The sequence below is a fragment of the Coenobita brevimanus genome, chromosome 78, assembly GCF_032717465.1.
Source record: "Coenobita brevimanus isolate Jiangsu-jjx chromosome 78, ASM3271746v2, whole genome shotgun sequence".
NCBI classification, from domain to species: Eukaryota; Metazoa; Arthropoda; class Malacostraca; order Decapoda; family Coenobitidae; genus Coenobita; species Coenobita brevimanus.
The window spans coordinates 38,208,409-38,230,057 of NC_137031.1; the positions used below are offsets into that span (position 1 = coordinate 38,208,409).

The window sequence follows — 21,649 nt, forward strand, 5'->3', positions numbered from 1 at the left end:
GATGGGTTAAGAGGATATTCATCTGTAATGAATTGAAAACTAACTCTGCAGTATGATCTTTTATTAACTCCTACAGCCTGAATACTCCTATTTTTAAAGATCTATGATGGTTGCATTTTATTGCCCATGTAATATTGTTCAGAGGTAGTGACTGATCCACTGTAACCTATTGTGGGCCCCTTCACTCCTGGTGCAGCAGTGCAGAATAGAATGGTGAATGGAAGGGTAGGTATGTGGCCAACATAGCTTTGGAAAGATATCCTCAGGCTCAAGAGATTAAGTTGAAAGTGGAGTAGGATGATGGTGATATATTAATACATTGACTATGATAAATTTTTCTGTTTGTCTGTCTGTTGCCAGATGCCTTTATCCTGTAAGGGGTGGCCACAAACAAATCGCCTTCATGTCGCCCGGTCCCCTGCTATTTCACTACCCTGTTTCCCAGTTCCCACCCCCCTCCCCCATATACCTCCTCACTTCATCCCTCCATCTCATCCTTGGCCTCCCCCTACCCCCCTCCACCTCACTCATATACACTCTCCTCATTAGTCTCGTGCTCACCATCCTCTGTACGTGGCCAAACCTCTTTGGTGTATTTCTCTTACTGCCTTCTATCACATCCATGTCCACACCACAACGCTTCTTCACTTCCTCATTGGTCAGTCTGTCTCTCCATGTAACTCCACATGCTCCTCTCAGATAACTTGTTTCCACTGCTCTCACTCTTGACTTGTGTCCTTCCAACAAGGTCCAAGCTTCACTTCCATATATTAAGAGTTGGTATCACAATACTGTCATGCAGCGACTTTTTTACTTTCATGTTCATTTCCCTGTTTCTCATTACTGCTTTCAAAGAACCAGCAACCTTTCTTCCTTGTTGTACCTTTTCAAGCACCTCACTCTCCAGACTCCCATTCTTACTCATCACACTATCCAGGTACTGAAATGCACTTACATTTTCCATATCCTCATCCTTCAACATCACTGTACATCCAGTGACTTCATTTCTTTCGAAGACCATATCTTTATTTTTCTTTACATTCACGTTTAGACTCCGTTTCTTACACTTCCAAACTCATTCACCAAGCTTTGCAGTTCCCCTTCGTCTTCATATAACGATACAGCATCATCAGCAAACAACAATACTGGGAGTTTCAAAATGTTGCCCTCTCTCATTAAAGGCGCTCCAACATCCACTGCCCTATCCTGTATCTCATCTATATCTCACAGTAGTCAAAATAGAATGCAAAGCAGGGAATCATTTCCAAAGGATTGATGAGGATTGTTTCAAACTTCTCTAATGAGAGATTTTTCTTCCAAATTAAGTATGTCCATCTGGTAGTCACAATAATAAAAGATATGATCATACTGAAAGTTTATGGATATCAATAACTGTATATCTTTTCTGAGTAACATGACTAGATAAACTGAGGAACAAATTCCTTACTTAATAAACTCATTCTGACAGACATGATGAATGTCAGAATCGAGGTTCTTTTGTTAAACAGAAGAATCCCTGGTTAGACATAATTTTCCAGTCAGTTATGTACTTCCACACTAATGCATTATTGATAACTAGAAGTATGGAGGGTATAAAACAAATTGCCTGTTTTGCACCTTTTATAATTAATTTAAGCTGATTTGTCATGTAGGCTTGGTTGGGCCTTTTCAGAAATAGAAGAAAGTCATTTCATCCAGAACCAGGACAAGTTGGAACATTCCCCAATATCAAGGATTTTTGGATCTCATGTGGTCAGCATCAATAAATGTACCAAATGCCACTTTGAGATACACAAAGACACCACATCACTCCTTGTCAACTTGACCTTTCCAGAATGGACCGAAGGTAATGTCATTTGAGTTTCTATTTACTGTACTATAGTAGATAATTGCAGATAGTAATATTCTGCATTTTAGGTGAACATTTGATGCTTACATTATATTCCATGAAAGTGTGTTGGAATCTGAAGATGTCATCAGTGAGTTAGGAAGTCATTGCTTAGTCTTGTTGTTTATTGTAGTGAAGTGAATTATTGTTTATTTCCATAACTCCAATTAACAAATAAAATATTGATACTGCTGTATACTCTGAAACATAAAATGAAGTACAGTATTATGATTTACTCTTCAGTATGTCTTATTTAGCTCTTGCATCATGGGAAGAATCCTTGTGACATACTATACATATTTTTGCAATTTTCCCCCTGCTTTCGTAAACTTCACTCTGTGGCTACCATGCCATACTTCTCCTGTTATCCCACTAAATTTTGGCTGGGCCACTGAACAATAAGGGTGGCAAAACTTGCTGTGCTTCATCTTGTCACCACAGCAAGATAACAAAAGGTACAACAGTGCTCTTGGCATCTGTTTGCAAATGAATATACTATATATATATATATATATATATATATATACAGTAACCCCTCCAATATCCGGATCAATAGAGCCATCGGTAGGTTCAGATATTGGTTTCGTCCGGATATTGGGCCCCAGCTTATGGATTTGTACTTATGGACCCTAACTCAGAGAAACACCTATACAACTCCCTCTGGACATGCATAGCACCTATTTAACACCCAATAAGGCACATAAATGACTGAAATAAATGCAAAAGAAACATAAAATGAGGGTTTAGAAGTATGTTCATACATTAATAAACATTCTGGTACTTATGGACTCTAACCGAACCTAACTCTGAAAAACACATTCCTACTGCACATGCATGAGGTAAGTATAGTATGGAAAAAAGTACAGTATGACACATTCTGGTAAGTATAGTATGGAAAAAAGTACAATATGAAACATTCTGGCTACTTACAGCAAGTCCCTGGCCACCTCGATGAATAACCGCCTCCTCTTGGACTCTGACAGTAAGAACAATTTCCTGAAGCACTTGCAGTACACTCTTCCCGAAGTCTTGCACTGAACTTAGTCAATAACACACAGAAGTCCGTTCTCTTCACAGTGTTCACTTTAGTCCAAATAATGTTCCATTAAATTTTAGTGTTGCACATTAACTTTTCCCAAGTTTTTTTTATTTTCCAAAGCCAAAACAAAGAAGGTTAGTTACGTTAAATTTCTTTTCTACTGAGTCTTTTCTCTCATTTCGAAAACCTTAACACAACACACCGTTTTTTTCACTGCACAACACTCAAAATTCCCGTGTGGTCTAGTGGAGAAGTTCTTGCTGTTTATTCACTGTCAGAGTCCGAGAGTATCACTGGCAGGCGACCAAGGGGTGCATCGATGGATCGTGGTGATGGCGTACCGACTACAGAAGACTCTGAAGATAGTCGCAAACTCACATCGAGCGGTGACTCCACTGTAGCTGATGTGCTGGGCTGTGGCTCGGAGCATGAGGGCCTGTCTTGGGGAGGCAACGGAGTGGAACCAGGGCTTGGCACAGTGGGGGTCACGGGCCTGAAAAAACTGTCAATCGTTGACTGACGCAAGGACCGACGATTCCGGCGATTGATGATGCGCTGCCGGAAAGCATGCACATCCTCCACGAGTCCCAAGGGCCCCATCTCCCTGTCGCAGTCCGGGTGTTCCAGGTAGTCTAGGACAAACTCTAGATGTTCCCGGAGTGCGCTCAGCTTGGGGATGGCTGGAGTAGTGTCCTGCTGAGAGAAGTCCGCATCATCATCGCCTTCGTCGTCGGAATCTTCAAGTTCGGGACTGACACCAGCAACCGAAGACGCGATCTCGATATCAGACAACGTCTGATACCCAGGATCGCCCTCGTCGTCATCCAACCACTCACGAACATCGTCCACATCAACATCGTCGCCGTGCGTACGTAGCCGTGCATGGAAGTCATCCACGTCAAACCCTAGGAAATCGTACTCCACATCTGTTCCGAGAAGCGGACGAGACCAACCATTTTCAAGAGTTTTCACAGGGACTTCCTTCCATGCACTAGCCCAGTTGTACAGCGCAGACTTGATGTTGTAGCGGCGAAGGTTTTCCAAAGTCCGCTTGCCTCGAGTGTCACGTCCTTCCCTGCGCTCGTCCTCGTCCTCGAGAACAACCATCACCTCGTCCAGGAACTTCCGACGGTGCAGGCGCTTTGTTGCCACAATCACTCCTTGGTCCATGGGTTGAATGAGAGCAGTCGTATTAGGTGGCAGAAACATGCATCTAATACGGCCATTCTCAGCAACCAAGTCCTTGTCGCACGGGTGGGCAGGTGCATTGTCGAGGAGAAGGAGAGCCTTTACCTGGTCGCGAGGAATTCCCAGTGTCTTCGTCTGGTATTGGATGACCTCCTTGACGAAGTGACGGTGAAACCAGTCTTTGAAAATCACAGCTGTGAACCATGCTTTCAAAGAATGGTACCATACGACAGGAAGGACATCCATCACCCCACGAAGGCACCGAGGCTGCTTTGCACGGCCAACAATAACGGGCTTAAGCCGGTGCATGCCGTTAGCATTGGCACAAGACAAAGCAGATATCCGTTCCTTAGAAAGCTTGCGGCCAGGTACACGCTTCTCCGTCTCATCGGCTAGAGTGTTCGTTGGCACCGAGCGATAGAATAGGCCAGTTTCGTCAGCGTTATAGACTTGACCGAGAGTGAGGCCCTCCCTGTCGATCAAGCCTTTCACCTTGTGCCGAAACTCGTCCACTCCATCCTCGTTAGCGTCCAATGCTTCGCCATGTGCTTTACGGTTAGTAAGGCCATGTCGCAACTTGAACGCGAAGAGCCAACCCTCGGATGCCTTGAAGTCTAGGGCGTCGTGAAGCCTTGCAAACTTCTCAGCAGCAGCCTTCAGCTCCATTCCACGTACCATCACACCAGCTGCACGTTGCTGTCGATACCAAATCAACGTGGAGCGGTCGATTTCTGCATACTTGGGGGTAAACATAACCTTCCTTTCCACGTTGCGTTTGCTTCTTGACGAGAAGTCAGCCGTGTACTGCATGAGCTTGTCTCGGGAACGCTTGATATCGAACAAAGTCGACCGGGCCAGGTTGAACTCGCGGAGAATGCGTGAAGAAGACCAACCCGCATCAACTTTCTCCAATATCTCCCGTTTCTTCTCCAGAGTCAACACCACTCTCTTCCTTTTCTCAGGAGGCGGGGCCATCATCACACACACTAAGAGGAGGGCAGAGAGCAGCAGGAGGCCTTGCAGCAAGTACGGCACCACCACAAAAGCGAGCACGTGGGCAGCCATGGCGAAGAGCGTAGGTCCAGTCGCAGTGAGAGACAGGCGGGCAGTGGGGAGGATGCAGCGGCACTCTATCAGACGTCGGAGGAATGACGAACCAAAACAATGCTCTCACGCGGCGCGCGCAGCAAGTTCAAATTACGGTCGGCAAAAAATCGATTTTTTTTTTTTTAATTTTTTTGGATTTTCGGACCATTTTGGGAATGTTTGATCCCAGGACGATAAGGTTCGGTTAGTGGGGATGTTCGGTTATTGGGCATCCGGATATTAGAGTGATTACTGTATATATATATATATATATATACATATATACTGTATATGTACAGTAAACCCTCGATATAATGAACTAATTGGGAGGGGAGGGTGGGTCACTGATATCCTAAAGTTCGCTATAGACGAGAGGTCGGTATTTCCAAGGGATTACCGAACTCACTTTGCCATATAAGGGGAGTCATTCGGTCCTGCATGCTCAAACATAACCTAAACTAACTCCGTGAAATTTTACATGGAGAATTCAATGGTTTATGATGTACATGTGAATACAATACCTTATGAAGTTGTACGTGTAGATACAATACCGTATGAAGTTGTACATGTAAATACAATATCTGTAATAAGAATACAGTATAATGTAGTACTGTTACAGTACACTTACTGTGCCAGGAAGGGATGCTGTTGAAGTACACTGACTGTGCCAGGAAGGGATGCTGTTGAAGTACACTGACTGTGCCAGGAAGGGATGCTGTTATCACCATGGGCTGATTCCCAAACTTCCCCCTCATTTAGCTACCTTTGTTCCCAAAATCCAGCGGAAGTTCGTCGCAATTTGGCCGTTCGTTACCGGGGTTCGTTATGTCGAGGGTTTACTGTGTATATATACGGTATATAGGTATATTGCATTGTTCTTTCCGTTAATGAAACAAGGAAAGAGATGAATGATAATAGCAAATTTGTCCAGGATGCAAGGGTTAAGTAACCAGACAGTGCATGGCATGCTATTCTGTCACTCATTAAAGTAAAATATCTTAACCTGCCCTTGAATTTGCAATACTTGAAGTTATCAAGCACGCCAATGCAAATAGTTGACATCAAACAATTATAGTTTTAACATACATGTAGGAAATGGTATTTCATTGTTGACTACACATCCTATTTCGTTATTGGATATACAGTACTTCCTATTTCATTGTTTACTGTACTTTCTACAGCACTAAAGAGAAGAGGTATGAGATTGTACTTGAGGCATTTTTTCTCCCCAGTAATGCCAGAGAGCCATGTTCAGAATCTTCTCATCCCCTAGCAGATTGAGAAATTGAGTCATATGCTGACTTTGTACAGGGGCCTTACCCGGTATTTCCTTATGTGTGGAGTACAGGTGCACAGTGGGAGTGACAGCTTCTTACTATGGACTTAATGTATGCCAGTGTACTGTAATATAGTCCTGGTTACGGGTGAGAAGATATTTTAAAAGGAAATCTCTTTAGTGCTGAGAAACTCTTATGTTCAAGATGTCCTTTTTTCTTGGGGGTGGGAGCTAAAACGATGTTACTGAAGACGGATTTGAATTAATTTTTGTATTGTCATCCCTGGAAGCATTATTAGTTATATTTTGTTTTGAATGATTGTGTGTGTACACTAGTTTAAAACCAAAGCTTGTGTAATATTTAAATTGTAGTACTTATATATAAAATTTTCATACCTTTCAGGTAGCTGTACATTTTCTTCTGTGGTGGAGCGTAGCTTGAGTCTGGAGCAGACACGACAAGCTTGGTGTGATTCATGTACCAGATATCAACCAATAGAGCAGTGTCGACGCTATAAAACATTGCCCAATATTTTAGCAATGAATTGTGGCCTTGATAGCACACAGGTAACAACAACTATTTACAGATTTTACAGTATTTTAAAATAACTTACAACAACTTTAAAATAACTTAAAATTTGTAAGATTTGGTAGTTTGGGAAATTGATATCGTACTACAAGAGTGGAAGTGGGCAGTTATTGCACCACTGTATAAAGGTGAGAGCAGCAAAGAAGAGACTAAAAGTTAGGAGTATGCAGTAAAGCTTGCAGAGACATACCAGAGGAGTATGGTGCAGTAATCATACAGAGACTGCAGAAGATAACTGAGAATAAAAGGAGAAGAAAGAATCATAGAGTAAGAGCCAATAAAATTTTTAATTTAAAGAACGCTTTTTTTTTTTTTTTTTTTTTTTTTTTTTTTTAATGTGACCAACTCTGGGCATAGGCTTCACAGCCTGCTTTCAAGGCCCAGTAATCCTCCTACGTACCGCACACCTCTACATGTCACCACTTCGGCGCTAACACTCACCTTCCATACTGAATACATGCAAGGTTGTCTCATACAGGACTGGTGTATTGGTATTAGTGGGGGTATTTTTACGACATGTCGGCGGGTCTTCTGGTAGAACAGTAAAGTCTGATTTTATGAAATTCAAATCCTTAAACTGTTCCCTGCACCAGCGGGATTTGAACCCGGGTCCGTTAGGACTGCAGGCCAACTCTCTACCGATTGAGCCACCGCCTCCCCCTAATTGTTGATAAGCATTTGGTGAAAGACTGTTGATACCAAGGATTTGGAAAAAGTATTTGACATTGATGACTAGGATGCCTTGTGCCATGTGTTAAGAATGTATGGAGTAGGAGAAGGATGTTGAATGCAGTAAAGGTCTGTGATGTGGGAAGTGGTTGTGTCTTTGTGAATTGATGATTCAGCTTAGGCCATATGCTTCCCTCTTGGGGTAAAAATATTACCCCTTTTTACAGGACTTCATCCACTCACCCATTGTTGTGGTACTTCCATTTGACTGTACACTAAGTAACAGGACAAATGTTTCTTGTACTCCAGGACACCATATACATGTACATTACAGTGTTGGATGGTAACAATATAATTAACAAAAAGACATCTGCAGGTCTAGTGGGTTAACGCAGTCCAGTCGGATGTCACTCATATTGGTCTGTATCTTATGGTTAGTTGGGATTTATCACTTGCATATGCTGCTCAGATGCAAGCAGCTAGGCACCCATGTCTGAAGTGTATGGAGTGGATAGCCTAATCTTAGTCCTTTATGCTCATGATGGACATAAAGCAAGGAGTCCTTTGCCATTCCTACCATCAGAGTGGCCCTAAATTGGTATCAGTTATTTGATCCTTCAGTCAGTAATTGTGTGTCTGTGTGTGTGTGTGTGTGTGTGGTTGTGTGTATGTGTGTGTGCATGCGTGCGTGCATGCATGCAGGTGGAGTGTGTCATTTTCCATGGTTATGTAATGTTTACATTGATGGTATTAGAATTTAACACAATATGCTTAAAAAGGTATAAATATAATTGATGCCAGAGGAAGAGTGAGCCAGAATGTAAATTCTTAGTAAATTTTAACTTGCATATATCCTGATGCTGAACTAACATGGTGAGAGGCAGCCTTTCAGAATACAATAATTGAACAAGAGAAAAGTTAGTGATGAAGATTTTGTTAAGGCCACTTGAAGTATATGAGTTACTGCTGGCTGTTGTTATTTTTCCATAAAACTGAAATTATACCGTTTAATGGTGTCACTGATGAAAGTTGCAAAGGAAAAGATGTAAAAGTGACAGTTGTTTCAAATGCATTTGTGCATCTTGTGTGGCTGTTTTTAAGGGGAGTGATGCCAAGAACATCAAAGATGGGACTGTTGAGAAATTGGCAAAGTGGAGGCTATGTGCTTTTCTCGAAAAGATGTGTGGCAAATGTGATGGTCTAGAGAGTAAGGTCAGGGGAAGCTAGTCTAGCATTTCCTCCTTGTAGAAATGTGTGTTGGGGTGCTTATAGGGACTGCTTTAGTGCAAATGCTCCAGAACCTGCAAGATAACAATTCATTGGCTCTCCTGATTCTGTACCCTGGAAGGGCTTTGGACCTTCAGGTCATGTAATAATATAGTAATGAGATTAACTCTTTGGTGCTAAGATTTCTTTGAGGTAAACTAAATTGCTTGGTACTTGCCTGAATGAAGTACCTTATTGCATCGATAGCAACAAAAAGGTTTATTAGAGTACTTTTAACCCACTAATTGCATTGATTTTTTCCATTAGACAAAATCATTTGTTGTTAGTGAGGCTGGTGTACCTACATGTATTAGTAGCAATGAAAGGGTTTAAGATACATTATTTTGAAGAAGTGCTGGCAGTGGATTGTAGGTTGGTTGGCTTGGTGGAGGTGATGAGAAATAGAGGTTTCATCAGGTTTCCTGCATGGAGTGAAGTCATCATTATCTGTGTACATCAGCATTATAATCAACAGGTACCAGTATTATAATAGAGTTATCTAGCTATCTATCTATCTGTCCATAGACAGACACCTTAATCATGTAAGGGGTGGCCACAAACAAATCTCCTCAATGTTTCTCTGTCTCCTGCCATTTTACTGCCCTCCCCCCAGCTCACATACCCCCATCTCATATACCCCTCCACTCAATCCCTTTGTCATAATTATATACATACTCCCATCTCATATATCCCTCCACTCAATCCCTTTGTCATATAATATATACTTTGTGTATACACATTGTTTGTTAATAAATGCATTGTGTGTGCGTATAAACCTTAGGGTTGATTGATAGGGTCATTGTTTTCTTTTGTCAACAGGATATTAAGTTCTGGAGACATCAGTTTGAGTTGCTGCTGACAGAGATTCGTGACAAGAAAAAGGAAGGAGAAAAGAAATATGAAGAAAAGCCTGGAATAAGTGACAAAGAAACTAGAAGAGCTAATGAAAGAGCCACACCATCTCTAAGTGCAGGTCTGGAGAAGGTTGCTTTTGATTTGCTTTATTTTATATATATATATTTTTATTTGTTTTTTCTGAGTTCAGACAAGTACTGTACAACAGTGGCATGTTCAGTACATTGAAATTTGTTAAATCTGGCTAGTCCAGAAGTAATGAAATAGTTTTCCTGAAAATGATAGCAGCTTTTATGGCACCACTAATAACCAGTCATTATTCAGAATATGATATATGGGTTAATATTTCATGGATTGTTTCAAGTAGCATTATCATCCTCATCCTCATCTCTTTTTCCCACCCAAGGATGGGGTGAGGTAGGCCATGTGGAGAGGATGGAGAGTGAGAGACTGATGAGGAGAGTGTATGTGAGTGAGGTGGAGGGGGAGAGAGGGAAGGGAAGGCCAAGGAATGAGATGGAGGGATGGAGTGAAGAGGTATATGAGAGAGGGGTGTGTGAATTGGGAGCAGGGCAGTGAAATTGTGGGGGACAGGGTGACGTGGAGGCGATTTGTTTGTGGCCACCTCGTATAAGGGATTAAGGTGTCTGGCAGTAGATAGATAGATAGATTACCACCCAGCATAGTAAATGGTTTCCTGGTGTACAGGAAACCATGTGGCTTGTCACTCAGTGTTGAGTCACCCACAGGCAGAACAAAGAGGAAAGAATGAACGAAAGAAAGAAAGACAGAAGAGGGAGTGTAAAGTCACCCATAGGCAGAAGGACAAGGAAAGAATGAAGGAAAGAAGGAGAGAAGAAGATGGAAGGAAAGAAGGATGGAGGTGAGGAAGGGGCAGACACCCGAGAGCAGCACTGCATCAGGTGAGTGGATGCCGAGCACCCCCACCTACAGAAACTTTCATTATTCTGATTGTTTACTTGCAGTGCTAGTATGTACCAGTGTTTATGCAAGCTCTCTGTTTACTGAAAGTTATGATGGCCAGTGAAGAGTAGGATTGAGCTGGGAAGTAGATGCCTCAGGAAGTCAGAGCAGCTAGGTATTTAATTACTGGATGGAAGGTGAGAAGTGTGAACACGGGGGGATAGGGTTACAAGAGGCAGGTATGCAAGCTCTCTGTTTACTGAAAGTTATGATGGCCAGTGAAGAGCAGGATTGAGCTGGGAAGAAGATGCCTCAGGAAGTCAGAGCAGCTAGGTATTTAATTACTGGATGGAAGGTGAGAAATGGGGACACAGCGGGGGTAGGGTTACAAGAGGCAGACCGAAAAAGATCTGGGACGAGGTCATAGAGTGTGACCTCAGGATAAGGGACTGAATAGGGAGACTGCCAGAGATCAAGCAGCGTGGAGAGTCGCCATTAGGTGACCCAAGCTGATCCATGCAAGGATGTTGAGGCCTCCGTAAACAATGGCTGAAATCTCTTATATTCTGAGTTATCATGGGTAGACTGCATTTATTTGGGAACTGATGATAAACCATAAAACTGTCTGCAGAATGGGTTTTTGCATGATAAACCAAAAAACATGGGGCATTGCTAGTTTTTTTGTGTTTTCATGAAAAATTCAGGTTTTGAATCTCCAGAAGACAAATATCAGTAGCATTTTAGAATTTACTAATAAAATGAAGTTTAGGTAGTAGCATAGGTGTATCTCTCAGAACCAGAATAAGAGGAAATCTCAATTTCTGTATGGAAACTGTGAAATAGTAGAGGGTGTAGCTCTGTGATGTCGCTTAGTAGAGTCTCTTTCTGTCTATAGTCAGATACAGAAGTCATGGATAGGGTGGCCACAGACAAATCACCTCTCTGTCATTCTGTCTTCTGCTGTCAGGCAGCCATTCCTCCACCTCACACCCCTTCACTCTGAGGCATTCACATTTAACCCCTGCACCCCTGGCCTGGGGTACAGGGAGTTAAGCATTTGACAGTAATTGGAGATAAAACACTTGATTTCAGAAGCAGGTGAATGGTGATTTTATGAAGAGAAACACCAGGCTCAGAGTAGGTCCAAATTTATTCAGTGTTTCACCACACAGGCCTCCTGAGAAAGATTGAACAGCTTCCTGTTGTTTCCTTTCATAGGTGTCACAGCCAGTGCTGGATATGTAATCATCATTACACAGATACTGGTGATAGTTTTTTCTTCATGCCTGTTCTCATTTCCAGATAACAGGATACTGTTTTACCTGTACAGTACTAAGTTTTGTCTTTCTTCTCTTATCAGGAAGTCCATCAACCCCTTCAAAGCGGTACCCTGAAGGTTCATCATCACAGCCCTCCCCAGGGCGCCCTTGCAGATATGGTCAATCCTGCACTCGCCATGACTGTCGCTTTTGGCATCCTGGCCGAGATGCTTCTGATGGTACAGCAGCATACTTCTCTCATTAATGAATAAAATTCTACTCTGATCTGTTCCTATATGCAAGACACTTTCTCTATCTCTCTCCATAGTTTATTCTTAATATTTTTTTCTTACTACTGAATTTTATCTGCTCTAAATCAGCTCTTCTTTCTCAGATTAAATCTGGTATTAATTTATTTTGCAATATTGTATGCATTTAACTGTATCTCGGTGCTGTCATATGAACAGTACATATGAGATGGCCTTCAGGAAGCCAGTTTACATTTTTCATGATTAATCTTGACCCTTGAGAATTTCATGATTAGTGGAGTCGATAGGGTAGTGGACTGGTACTGTTTAGTCATTCATTTTCCATGCATTTTGCATTTTCCAACCATTTTGGAATGTTGCTCTTAACTGTTCTTGTTACGTGAACCGGGGTGACTTCGTACGATTTTGAAGGTTTTTTCATCCTGACACAATTTATTTTGGCCAAAATACTGATGTTAAGTATTACATACGTACGTGAGCCAATAACCTGTAAGCATCTAAGAGCTAGATAATCTCAGAATCTCCATCTAGACGTAGAAAAATATTTTATAGGTGTCCGAGGTCACCCCGGACTGGGGAGACTTCGGACTGCCTTGGGGTGACCCCGGACACTCATTAGAAATGCACTGAAATGGGCCCCTAGTAGCTCAGCTGAATGTTTGGACAGTTCTGGGGAGTCTTCGGACACTGCGCGACTTTTAAAAAATTGCTGAAAAAAATACAAAAAAATACAGAACAATTACAAGTAAATAGTAGTGATATATAGCAAAAATAGATGAAAAAATAAATTTTCCATTGACTTACAACCCCAGTTTAGTTGATTATACATATACATTATAGGGAGTACATTCCCACGCTATGCGCAGGTTAAAGGCACGATTGACTGACTGACCGGACGGTTTAAAGCGTGCCGGCTATTTAAATGCCTAATTAAAGGGAACTTGGAATGGAGGAACATAAGATAGGGAAGGAAAGAGCTAAAGAGTGAAGGAGCTTGGGAAGGAGAAACAGGAGGAGTCAGGAATGGAAGGGGGGAGTAGATGAGGAATAAGAGGAGGGAGTGGAGGCAGACTATAAGGATATCATACCGGTACCGTACCATATGGTAACTTAAATAATGTGTGTTCTCACATTGCACAAAACCAATTAAACTAAATAATATCTCTTCTCAGACTAGAAATGTGACATAAATACGGTACATTCCCACGCTATGCGCAGGTTTAAAGGCACGATTGTGACTGACTGACCGGACGGTTTAAAGCGTGCCGGCTATTTAAATGCCTAATTAAAGGGAACTTGGAATGGAGGAACAGAAGATAGGGAAGGAAAGAGCTAAAGAGTGAAGGAGCTTCGGAAGGAATGAGAGAAGGAGCTTGGGAAGGAGAAACAGGAGGAGTTAGGAATGGAAGGGGGGAGTAGATGAGGAACAAGAGGAGGGAGTGGGGACAAACTATAAGGATATCATACCGGTACCATATGGTAACTTAAATAATATGTGTTCTCACATTGCACAAAACCAATTAAACTAAATAATATCTCTTCTCATACTAGAAATGTGACATAAATACCGGTACAGAACGAATGCCATTCTGTGAGATCACAGTGACTTACTGTGGCCATGAATTAACATAAAGATTGAAAATCATATCTTCTCCTTTTTCAAGAACAGACTAGAAATATGACAAGAATAAGGCACAATAACTAGAAATATTACAACAAAGTGAACAACTGGAATTCTAAGAGATCACACAATGACTTACTGTGGCCATGAGGTAACATCTAGATCAAAAATCATACGTTCTCGTTTGTCCAGGATTGGCTCCTGTAAGTACATTACTATGTCTGACTCGTCTATGGCACACATTTCATCACCTGGAACATTAGAAGTTACAAACACATTCTTTGTACCTCTTACATGTTTTAAGAACCTAACTTTCAATGTCTGTACATCAATGACAATAGCAACAAAATACTTCCTCCTCTTTCCTGTCTTATCTGAAAGTTGTACAATCACCCAGTCATGTAGCTTAGGATTACGTGTTGGCCCTACATCTGTCTCTGCTGTCTCAGTTGTAGTTCTGGTACCAGTACTTGTTACTGTTGCTTGCGTCATAGCTGTCCCATCAGTGCTGGTACTTGCCTCTAATTCTTGTGTCTCAAGTGTCCCATCATTACTTGCCCCTGCTGCTTCAGGAGAATCTTCTGCTTGATTCACTGGCTGTATTTGCAGGTCCTCACCATCCATATCTATGATAGGGAGCTCTACTTCACTAAGTATTGCAGCAGTACCGGTACCAGTACTGGATGACTCAGAATCTGTGCTTACAGTTCCCTCTTCTCTCATTTTCCTTAGTCGTTTAGCTGTTACACTCTTGCCTGCAGGCACTTTTAGTTTCCTCTTCCTCTGGCATGATTGCTTCTTTCCATATCGCATTTCCGATAGAACACTGACCAATGACTCATCAAAATGTGATGCAAAATCACTACCGGTGGTACTACTGGCACTTGAATTTCTTGCAGGTACATGTGGGGTTGTTGCATAACCCGAGGTAGATGCTTGAGATGAGGCATTGGTACTGGTACCGGTATCAGTGTTAATCTCTGAAGTAACAGTGGTACCGGTATCAGTACTGGAATCAGTGTGTTGTGGTAGACGAGCTAGTACCTCCTGTCGGTTAAGTGGCGTTATCCCACACTTGCGAAAGCCATTCATGATATTCTTCATAATATTATCACTTATTCTATTGAGCAGTTGTCCTAGAAGCTTTGGGAACTCTGATTTTGGAAGGGATACACTTCTTCTTCCAATACTTGATGTTTTGAATTCACTTAGAATTTTACGCTAATGAGTTTTCACTGCACGGAAGACAGCAACATCTAAGGGTTGGGTGAGATGTGTAGAATTGGGGGCAATAAAACAAAATCAATGTTGTGCTCCTCACAAGCTTCCACAACAGACAGAGAAAGGTGGCTAGCTAAATTATCCCCTATGAACACTACTTTGCCGTCCTGACGTTTTGCATGAGGTAATCCAACTTTAAAGAACCAGTCCTCAAACGTATTACTGTCGAACCACCCGCTGTCTGTCCTGTTGTATCGCACATTTGAAGGGCCACCTTCTGTCCAAGTGTTGTACAAGTTTACTGCCTTGTACACCACATATGGTGGAAGCATCTTTCCAGATCCGGAACAAGAGAACATGATGGAGATGTTGGATTTTGTGTGGTTCATTACCCTCTCTGGATATCTGGTACCTCGGCGAACTAAGATTTTCTTGTTTCCTGGGTCATCAGAGAGATTGGTTTCATCATAGTTAATGATGTTACTAGGAGGCACATCTTTCAGTGTTTTTTCAAGATTATCAAAATATTGATTGATTTCAATTGGACCGACTTTAGCACGTGCAACTTTAATATTCTGAGATACCCTCTGAGCCAGTTTGTTTTTGTGGCGCAACAGAAAACACGAACTCCAATCAGTTCCAGGAAGATTGTTCTTGAAGCGTTTCACAGTAATCCCACGTTCGTCTAAGTAGCACTTTATTAACATTCGCAGTTCAAAAGTGTCAATAGGCAGACCCCATTCTCCCAGTGTAGTGACTCGGTTCACAATATGTAGTTCTTCTTCTGGAGTAAAGACAGTTTGTCCACCTGGTTTTTTTACATGTTTCTTTGTCATATAGTCATGTAAAGTACTTTTAGAAACATCATATTTCTTAGCAGCCTGTCTGACACTTAACTTTCCATCACGTACGTCTGCACTAGCACACTCTAAAAGGCTGCCACGGCGTTCCACCGTATAGTGTCTTCTACCATCACTGGTAGATACACTCACTCTCTTGTAATTTCGAGGCATTGTGGCTTAGTTCATCTCACACATCATCTGTTATATAAATGCAAAAACAAAGATAAGCATGCAGACTATGTACATTGTACAAAATATGTTTTATTACATATAAAGAAAGCAAATTAGATATGCTGTCTGACCTCAGCCCTTTAAATATCCATTGTCCGAAGTCACCCCTTTAAATCCCAAAAATCCGTACACATTCACTCATGTCATGTTTACATACATTTAAATTGCAGATTTTAACCCTTTCTCTGTTCCAATCTTCAAGTTAGACGTTAAAGTAAACCTCTAGATGTGTATAAGCGTGCGGTTTGTTATGATTCGTTCACACCAGACCAAGTTTTCCCGTTTTCATTTTTTCACCAAAAAATAGCATTGTCTTTATTACAATATATTCACCAGTGGAAAATAATATTTTAAAAAGATAATTATACATAACATTTTACAAAACCTATGGAACATTATCCAGTTTAAAGATATGCGATATCTTTCTTCGTTTAGCAGCTGCGTAGCATTTAATCTTTTTATGCAAATTTCGTCCGAAGCCACCCCGTGTCCGAATTCACCCCGGTTCACGGTATATATACTGTACTTAGACCCCAGTTTGTTTGCGTACATTTTACAGGTAGTTGTCCACATTTTCATAGGTGATATTCAGGTAAATTACCTCTGCTGCTTTGGGTCTGACATAGTAATGTAAGGTACACTGGTATGGCATATATACATTAGTGTCAGGGCTGTGGAGTTGGTACCCAAAACACCCGACTCCAACTCCGACTCTGACCCCTTAGACTTTCTTTGCAAATATTTGCCATGATGGGTCTTCGGTGACTTACACATGGTCAGAATTCCCATCTCACAGCTTACAGGCACTGGCAGACACCTCAAATTACACATTATGCTATAACCATTTCGTTCCTAGTAATTTCATATTAAAGAACTCACCCCGAGATTCTAGAATCAAGAAATTATCCAGACACGTTCAGTCAGTGGGAGATCTGCTGATTGTGATGTCTGTTTATATTCTCTTCTTGTTCTGTCAACAATTGGCAGTACCAGTGTTTATGGTCAACATAAACAAAGAACTGGAGGACAACAACAAGTCCTAAATAAAATGTGGAAAATAAAAGAAAAAAGAGCAGCAGCAGCAACAAGAAATAAAACTGAAGGAGCTGTCATTCGAAAGCCAATAGCTCCACATTACGTCTACATCATGTTTAAAATATCTTTGTTGGTAGTCCCTTTCCTTGGGGGAAGCAGCCTAGGTATATAGATAGAGATAGGTAGTCGAAATCGGGACTTTTTGCACCAACTCCAACTCCAGCATCACTGTAATTGCTTCTGACTCCAACTCCACCTTCACAGCCCTGAGTAGAGGTACCAAACCTTCAACATAGATATAGATGGAGCAAGACATAGGGCAAGGTGGTGTGTGTTTACCATAGATTTTAGAGGTACATTATTACTAGAGTGTTGGTGCAAGAGCAAGGTGGAGGAATGATATCACGTAAACCTGTCTGACTCTCGTTATGTACGTGCAAAACATGCATGGAATCGAAAAAGGTGATGACCATGATGATGGTGATGATAATCCTTGATTACAGATGGTGGTGTAATGCATGTACTCAGCCTGCTGGACCAAACAATGGAGCACTCTTGGGTCCCATTAGGCATGAGAGCAACAATCAACCCAGATGGCACTGTATCACTTGCAGACATTCCTAAAGCTGAGGTACTCATATTTGATAATAGCCTTCCATTTGTCATACTGTTGCTTTAGTGATAGTACAGATTATTTTTTGTGTGATTGTCTTGGTCGTACTTTTCAGGAGCTGAATGTTAAAAGAAGCATTGTTAGAAAACACTGTATACAAAATAATATTCATTTTGAGATATAAGTAACATTGACTGGAAATCAGCAGATCTTTCAGTGCTATAAGGCAGTTGGCTTTTTTCTGTGATTTAACTTATCAGAGGGAAGCCCCTGTCTGAAAAAGGGTTAATGCATAATTTCCCGCTACAGCAGTACAGTACATGATATTGGCAGAAATAGGACAAGAAATAAAAAAATAGGATATAGAGTACAATAATGTGAGTCATGAAAGATGTGTGAGAAATGAACTTTGGACAGCATAATTGAAGATAACATGCTTAAATGGTGGGGTCATACAGAGAAATGGGGCATAAATAGACTGATGAAAAGGGCATATAGGAGTGCAAGTGAGAGGAGGCTTTGTGGACTGAAAAGGTAGAAATGGTTAAATGTTTGTGAAAAATAGGTATAGAGACAGATGAGGCTAGGGAACTGACAACAGATTGAGTTGGTTGGATGAATTTGTATGGAGAAGTGCATGACAAGGGTTTGGCATCCCTTTTTCAACTTGACACGTATCATATTAACTATGTCTGATAGGCAGTTATGAAGCTATGTGTGGTGTACCTGTGAGGTGGAGCCAGACTTCCAGGGTTTTGAATGGGGAGTGAATGGGTGTGTGGCTCATGTCATTGGGCTTGCTGTTGACTAGTTCTCCCACTATCATGTTCTTTCTTTTTCCTTGCTTCAATGACCTTACCTTGTCCCACCCACAGGTTTGGAGGGGGGGGGGGGGCAGAATGATTATGATGATAAAGGAATAAGATTTATTATTGCAAAACATGCCTTATTTAATGCATAGCTAGAAACATAAGCCTATCCCTGTCACTGGATAGCCAACAGATGTAAACAAATAGGAGTTCAGTTTCTACCCATAGTGATTTTAGCCAGTGGGAGGCACCGAGGCAAACTCATAATGTCACTCCCTTAGCCTCCTACCAGTATTTCCACACATACATGGAAATATGCCAGCTTTCATATTACTGATGGTAAATCAGTTTACAGTAGGCAGAGGAGGAACTCCAACACTAAGCATCGTACTACAACAATCTAAGCATGTGAAAATTGCCCATTGAATCCACAAGTACAAAAAACTACTATATGGTGTTTTAGATGTAAATACCATGATAAACTTCATATACTGTGCTAATACAAGCATGCTATAATGTAGAGTTGCACCTCATAACCAGGTATACCAATTGTGCTGAGATGGCAAAAGCCATGATGTTCATTTGGTAATTTGTTGTACTCAGGTGTTCTTTGTCGTATGTGCTGTAGCTAAATTTCACCAACCATCAGACTCTCTTTACTTGAATTAGAATACAGTATTTCTCACAAGTGCCACAGGTTTTTAGTACATCCCAAAACAGTTATATTAAAGTAATATAATGATCTTTTGTATTTTCCACCAAAGCTGGAAACAGCGGCCAAAAACAGCGGGAAAGGAATGGTGTATGAGCTTGTTGGCGTTGTCTCGCACATAGCTGACCCTCGCTTCCCTGATAAGAACAACCTAGTGGCCTGCATCAAGGTTGGCCCCAGCTATCATGTTCGTGCCAAAGTTTCTTCAGTCTCTCACTGGTATTTGTTCAATGACATCAGGTGGGTTGCTTTGTGGTTTATAGTTGAACTGTTGCTTTGCAGCTTCCTTAGATGTACAGTACTGAGAGATATGTAGTACTGAATAGTGTTCATTACTGATCTCTAAACCATTGTCAGTCTTCATTACATATTGTTTCTTCCTAGGAACTACTCTAGAAGGGGTGATCATGCCTGTTAAGAATCTGCAGTCTGCCCTGTACATACATGTCTCTTCCTCTGTCAGTCATTATTTTGTTCTCTCACATATACTGTAAATTGTTCAACGGTTCTCTTCCATTTAACTTGTAGTCCTTTCATTGTAACACCATTTTGATATATCTTGGCCCATCCCATTATACAGCTTGTTTGTTAGGTCTGATATGCTCATACATGTGTTGTGATATGCCAGTTATTGGAGAGAGTGATTAATGCTTGTTTTCTGCTTTATGTATGTCCCTGAACACGACACTGCGGACAGAGATTGACACCTCTTTTGTCATTGCAATATGTGGCAGAAGCATGATAGGTTAAGATGGTGATAAAGAGGGCACTTTGGTAAGTATTAATTTGCACTCTGCTTTACAGTAAGAGTAAGCTGTGTGGCACTGGTGAGATCTATTAGAAGTTACTGCTCAACAATTAATTTTCATGTCAGATTACTTCTTATTCTGGCATGAAAATGATGGGATCATAGTCAGTTCAGCTTGTCAGTGTTTTACCATGCTTTGAAGTAAGCCTTCTGCTAAGATGGTAACTGACCTATTGTGACTTCAGCATCCAGCCAATCCCAGCAGAAGAGGCAGTGTGGTTCCCATGTGGGTGGAAGACGCCATGTGTGCTATACTGGCAACGAACCCATCCACCCCCACAGTATGACACCATCGAACCAATCAACCCCATTACCGTTGATGTCTTTGGGGAGGACAAGTCTCTTGCTCAGCGTGGCAGGAAGAGGATCACCTTCACTCCACTCACAGCAGATGAAATGCCTGGAGAAGGTTTTTTTTCTTGTACTTGGTTTTAATTGTATAGTTATGAGCAAAGATGGAAAATATTGCATTACATTGAAGATAATGGTGACATTAATGTGGGAGAGCATTCTTTAGATTTTCACGTTTGGAATTCCATGCATTAACTAACATGTCATGAGTCTCTCTCTCTCTCTCTCTCTCTCTCTCTCTCTCTCTCACATGATCAGGGGTGCATATTTATGCCAAGATATTGCAGTACAGTAATATATAAGGTGGAAGAGTGATATTCATTTGGGTTAAAAGTTTAATTGGGGGTAAGTCCTCTTTGACCTGTTCCCAAATAAATTCATCATCCAGGCTTTTAGTGCCCCATTAGGAGCATAGAGACCTGTGTTTAGGGTTCTCAGCACAAACATTTATGTCAGGAATGATCAGTCACCTGTCCCTGAGCAGCATTATATATACAGTAATACCCAGCCTCCCTTTTGACTTAAATATTATGGGCCACTGTTGGCTGGAGTGCCTCAACCCAGTGGACTATCAGACATGATTTTATTGTTTGCTTTGTTCATACTCATTTACCCAGGAAAACATCAGGCTCATAACAGATTTGCTGTGCTATATATGCAGATCTTTGTAGTTCAGTTTTCTGCTTACTGAAGGGCCTTCTGTATTTTATGTACAGATCTGTACATGCATTAGCCTTGGGGTCCATGCATCCTATAGGGGGATAGGCTGTGATCTTTTTCATTATTGTATTAGTTAATATTACTTTCATTACTGATTGATGATCAGATAGTGCATTTGAGAATCAGTCATCTATCTCAATGCTGCAGGTTTACTCTCCCAGAACAAGTCATGAGTATCCAGCAACAACAACTTGTATTTTATTTCAACAGGGGACTTGGTAGCTATGGATGCTGAGTTTGTAAACCTTCACCAGGAGGAGGCAGAAATCCGTAGTGATGGAACAAGAACTACAATCAAGCCTTCACATAAATCAGTTGCCAGGATCACATGCATCAGAGGGTATGATATATTCCACTATATACTTGTTAACCAAATAT

At 41.3% G+C, this 21,649-nt stretch overlaps 1 protein-coding gene across 1 annotated transcript in view; it reads left to right on the top strand.

Annotated features, from left to right (window-relative positions):
- The window catches only part of PAN2 (PAN2-PAN3 deadenylation complex catalytic subunit PAN2), a 65,413-nt gene that overhangs the window by 35,859 nt on the left and 7,905 nt on the right, over nucleotides 1-21,649 (top strand). The window contains exons 14-21 of the mRNA XM_080279361.1: nucleotides 1,673-1,846; nucleotides 6,881-7,044; nucleotides 9,821-9,974; nucleotides 12,141-12,278; nucleotides 17,762-17,889; nucleotides 19,445-19,632; nucleotides 20,386-20,609; nucleotides 21,482-21,611. Coding sequence (XP_080135487.1) covers nucleotides 1,673-1,846; nucleotides 6,881-7,044; nucleotides 9,821-9,974; nucleotides 12,141-12,278; nucleotides 17,762-17,889; nucleotides 19,445-19,632; nucleotides 20,386-20,609; nucleotides 21,482-21,611 — 1,300 coding nt within the window. The remainder of the gene's footprint in view (nucleotides 1-1,672; nucleotides 1,847-6,880; nucleotides 7,045-9,820; nucleotides 9,975-12,140; nucleotides 12,279-17,761; nucleotides 17,890-19,444; nucleotides 19,633-20,385; nucleotides 20,610-21,481; nucleotides 21,612-21,649) is intronic.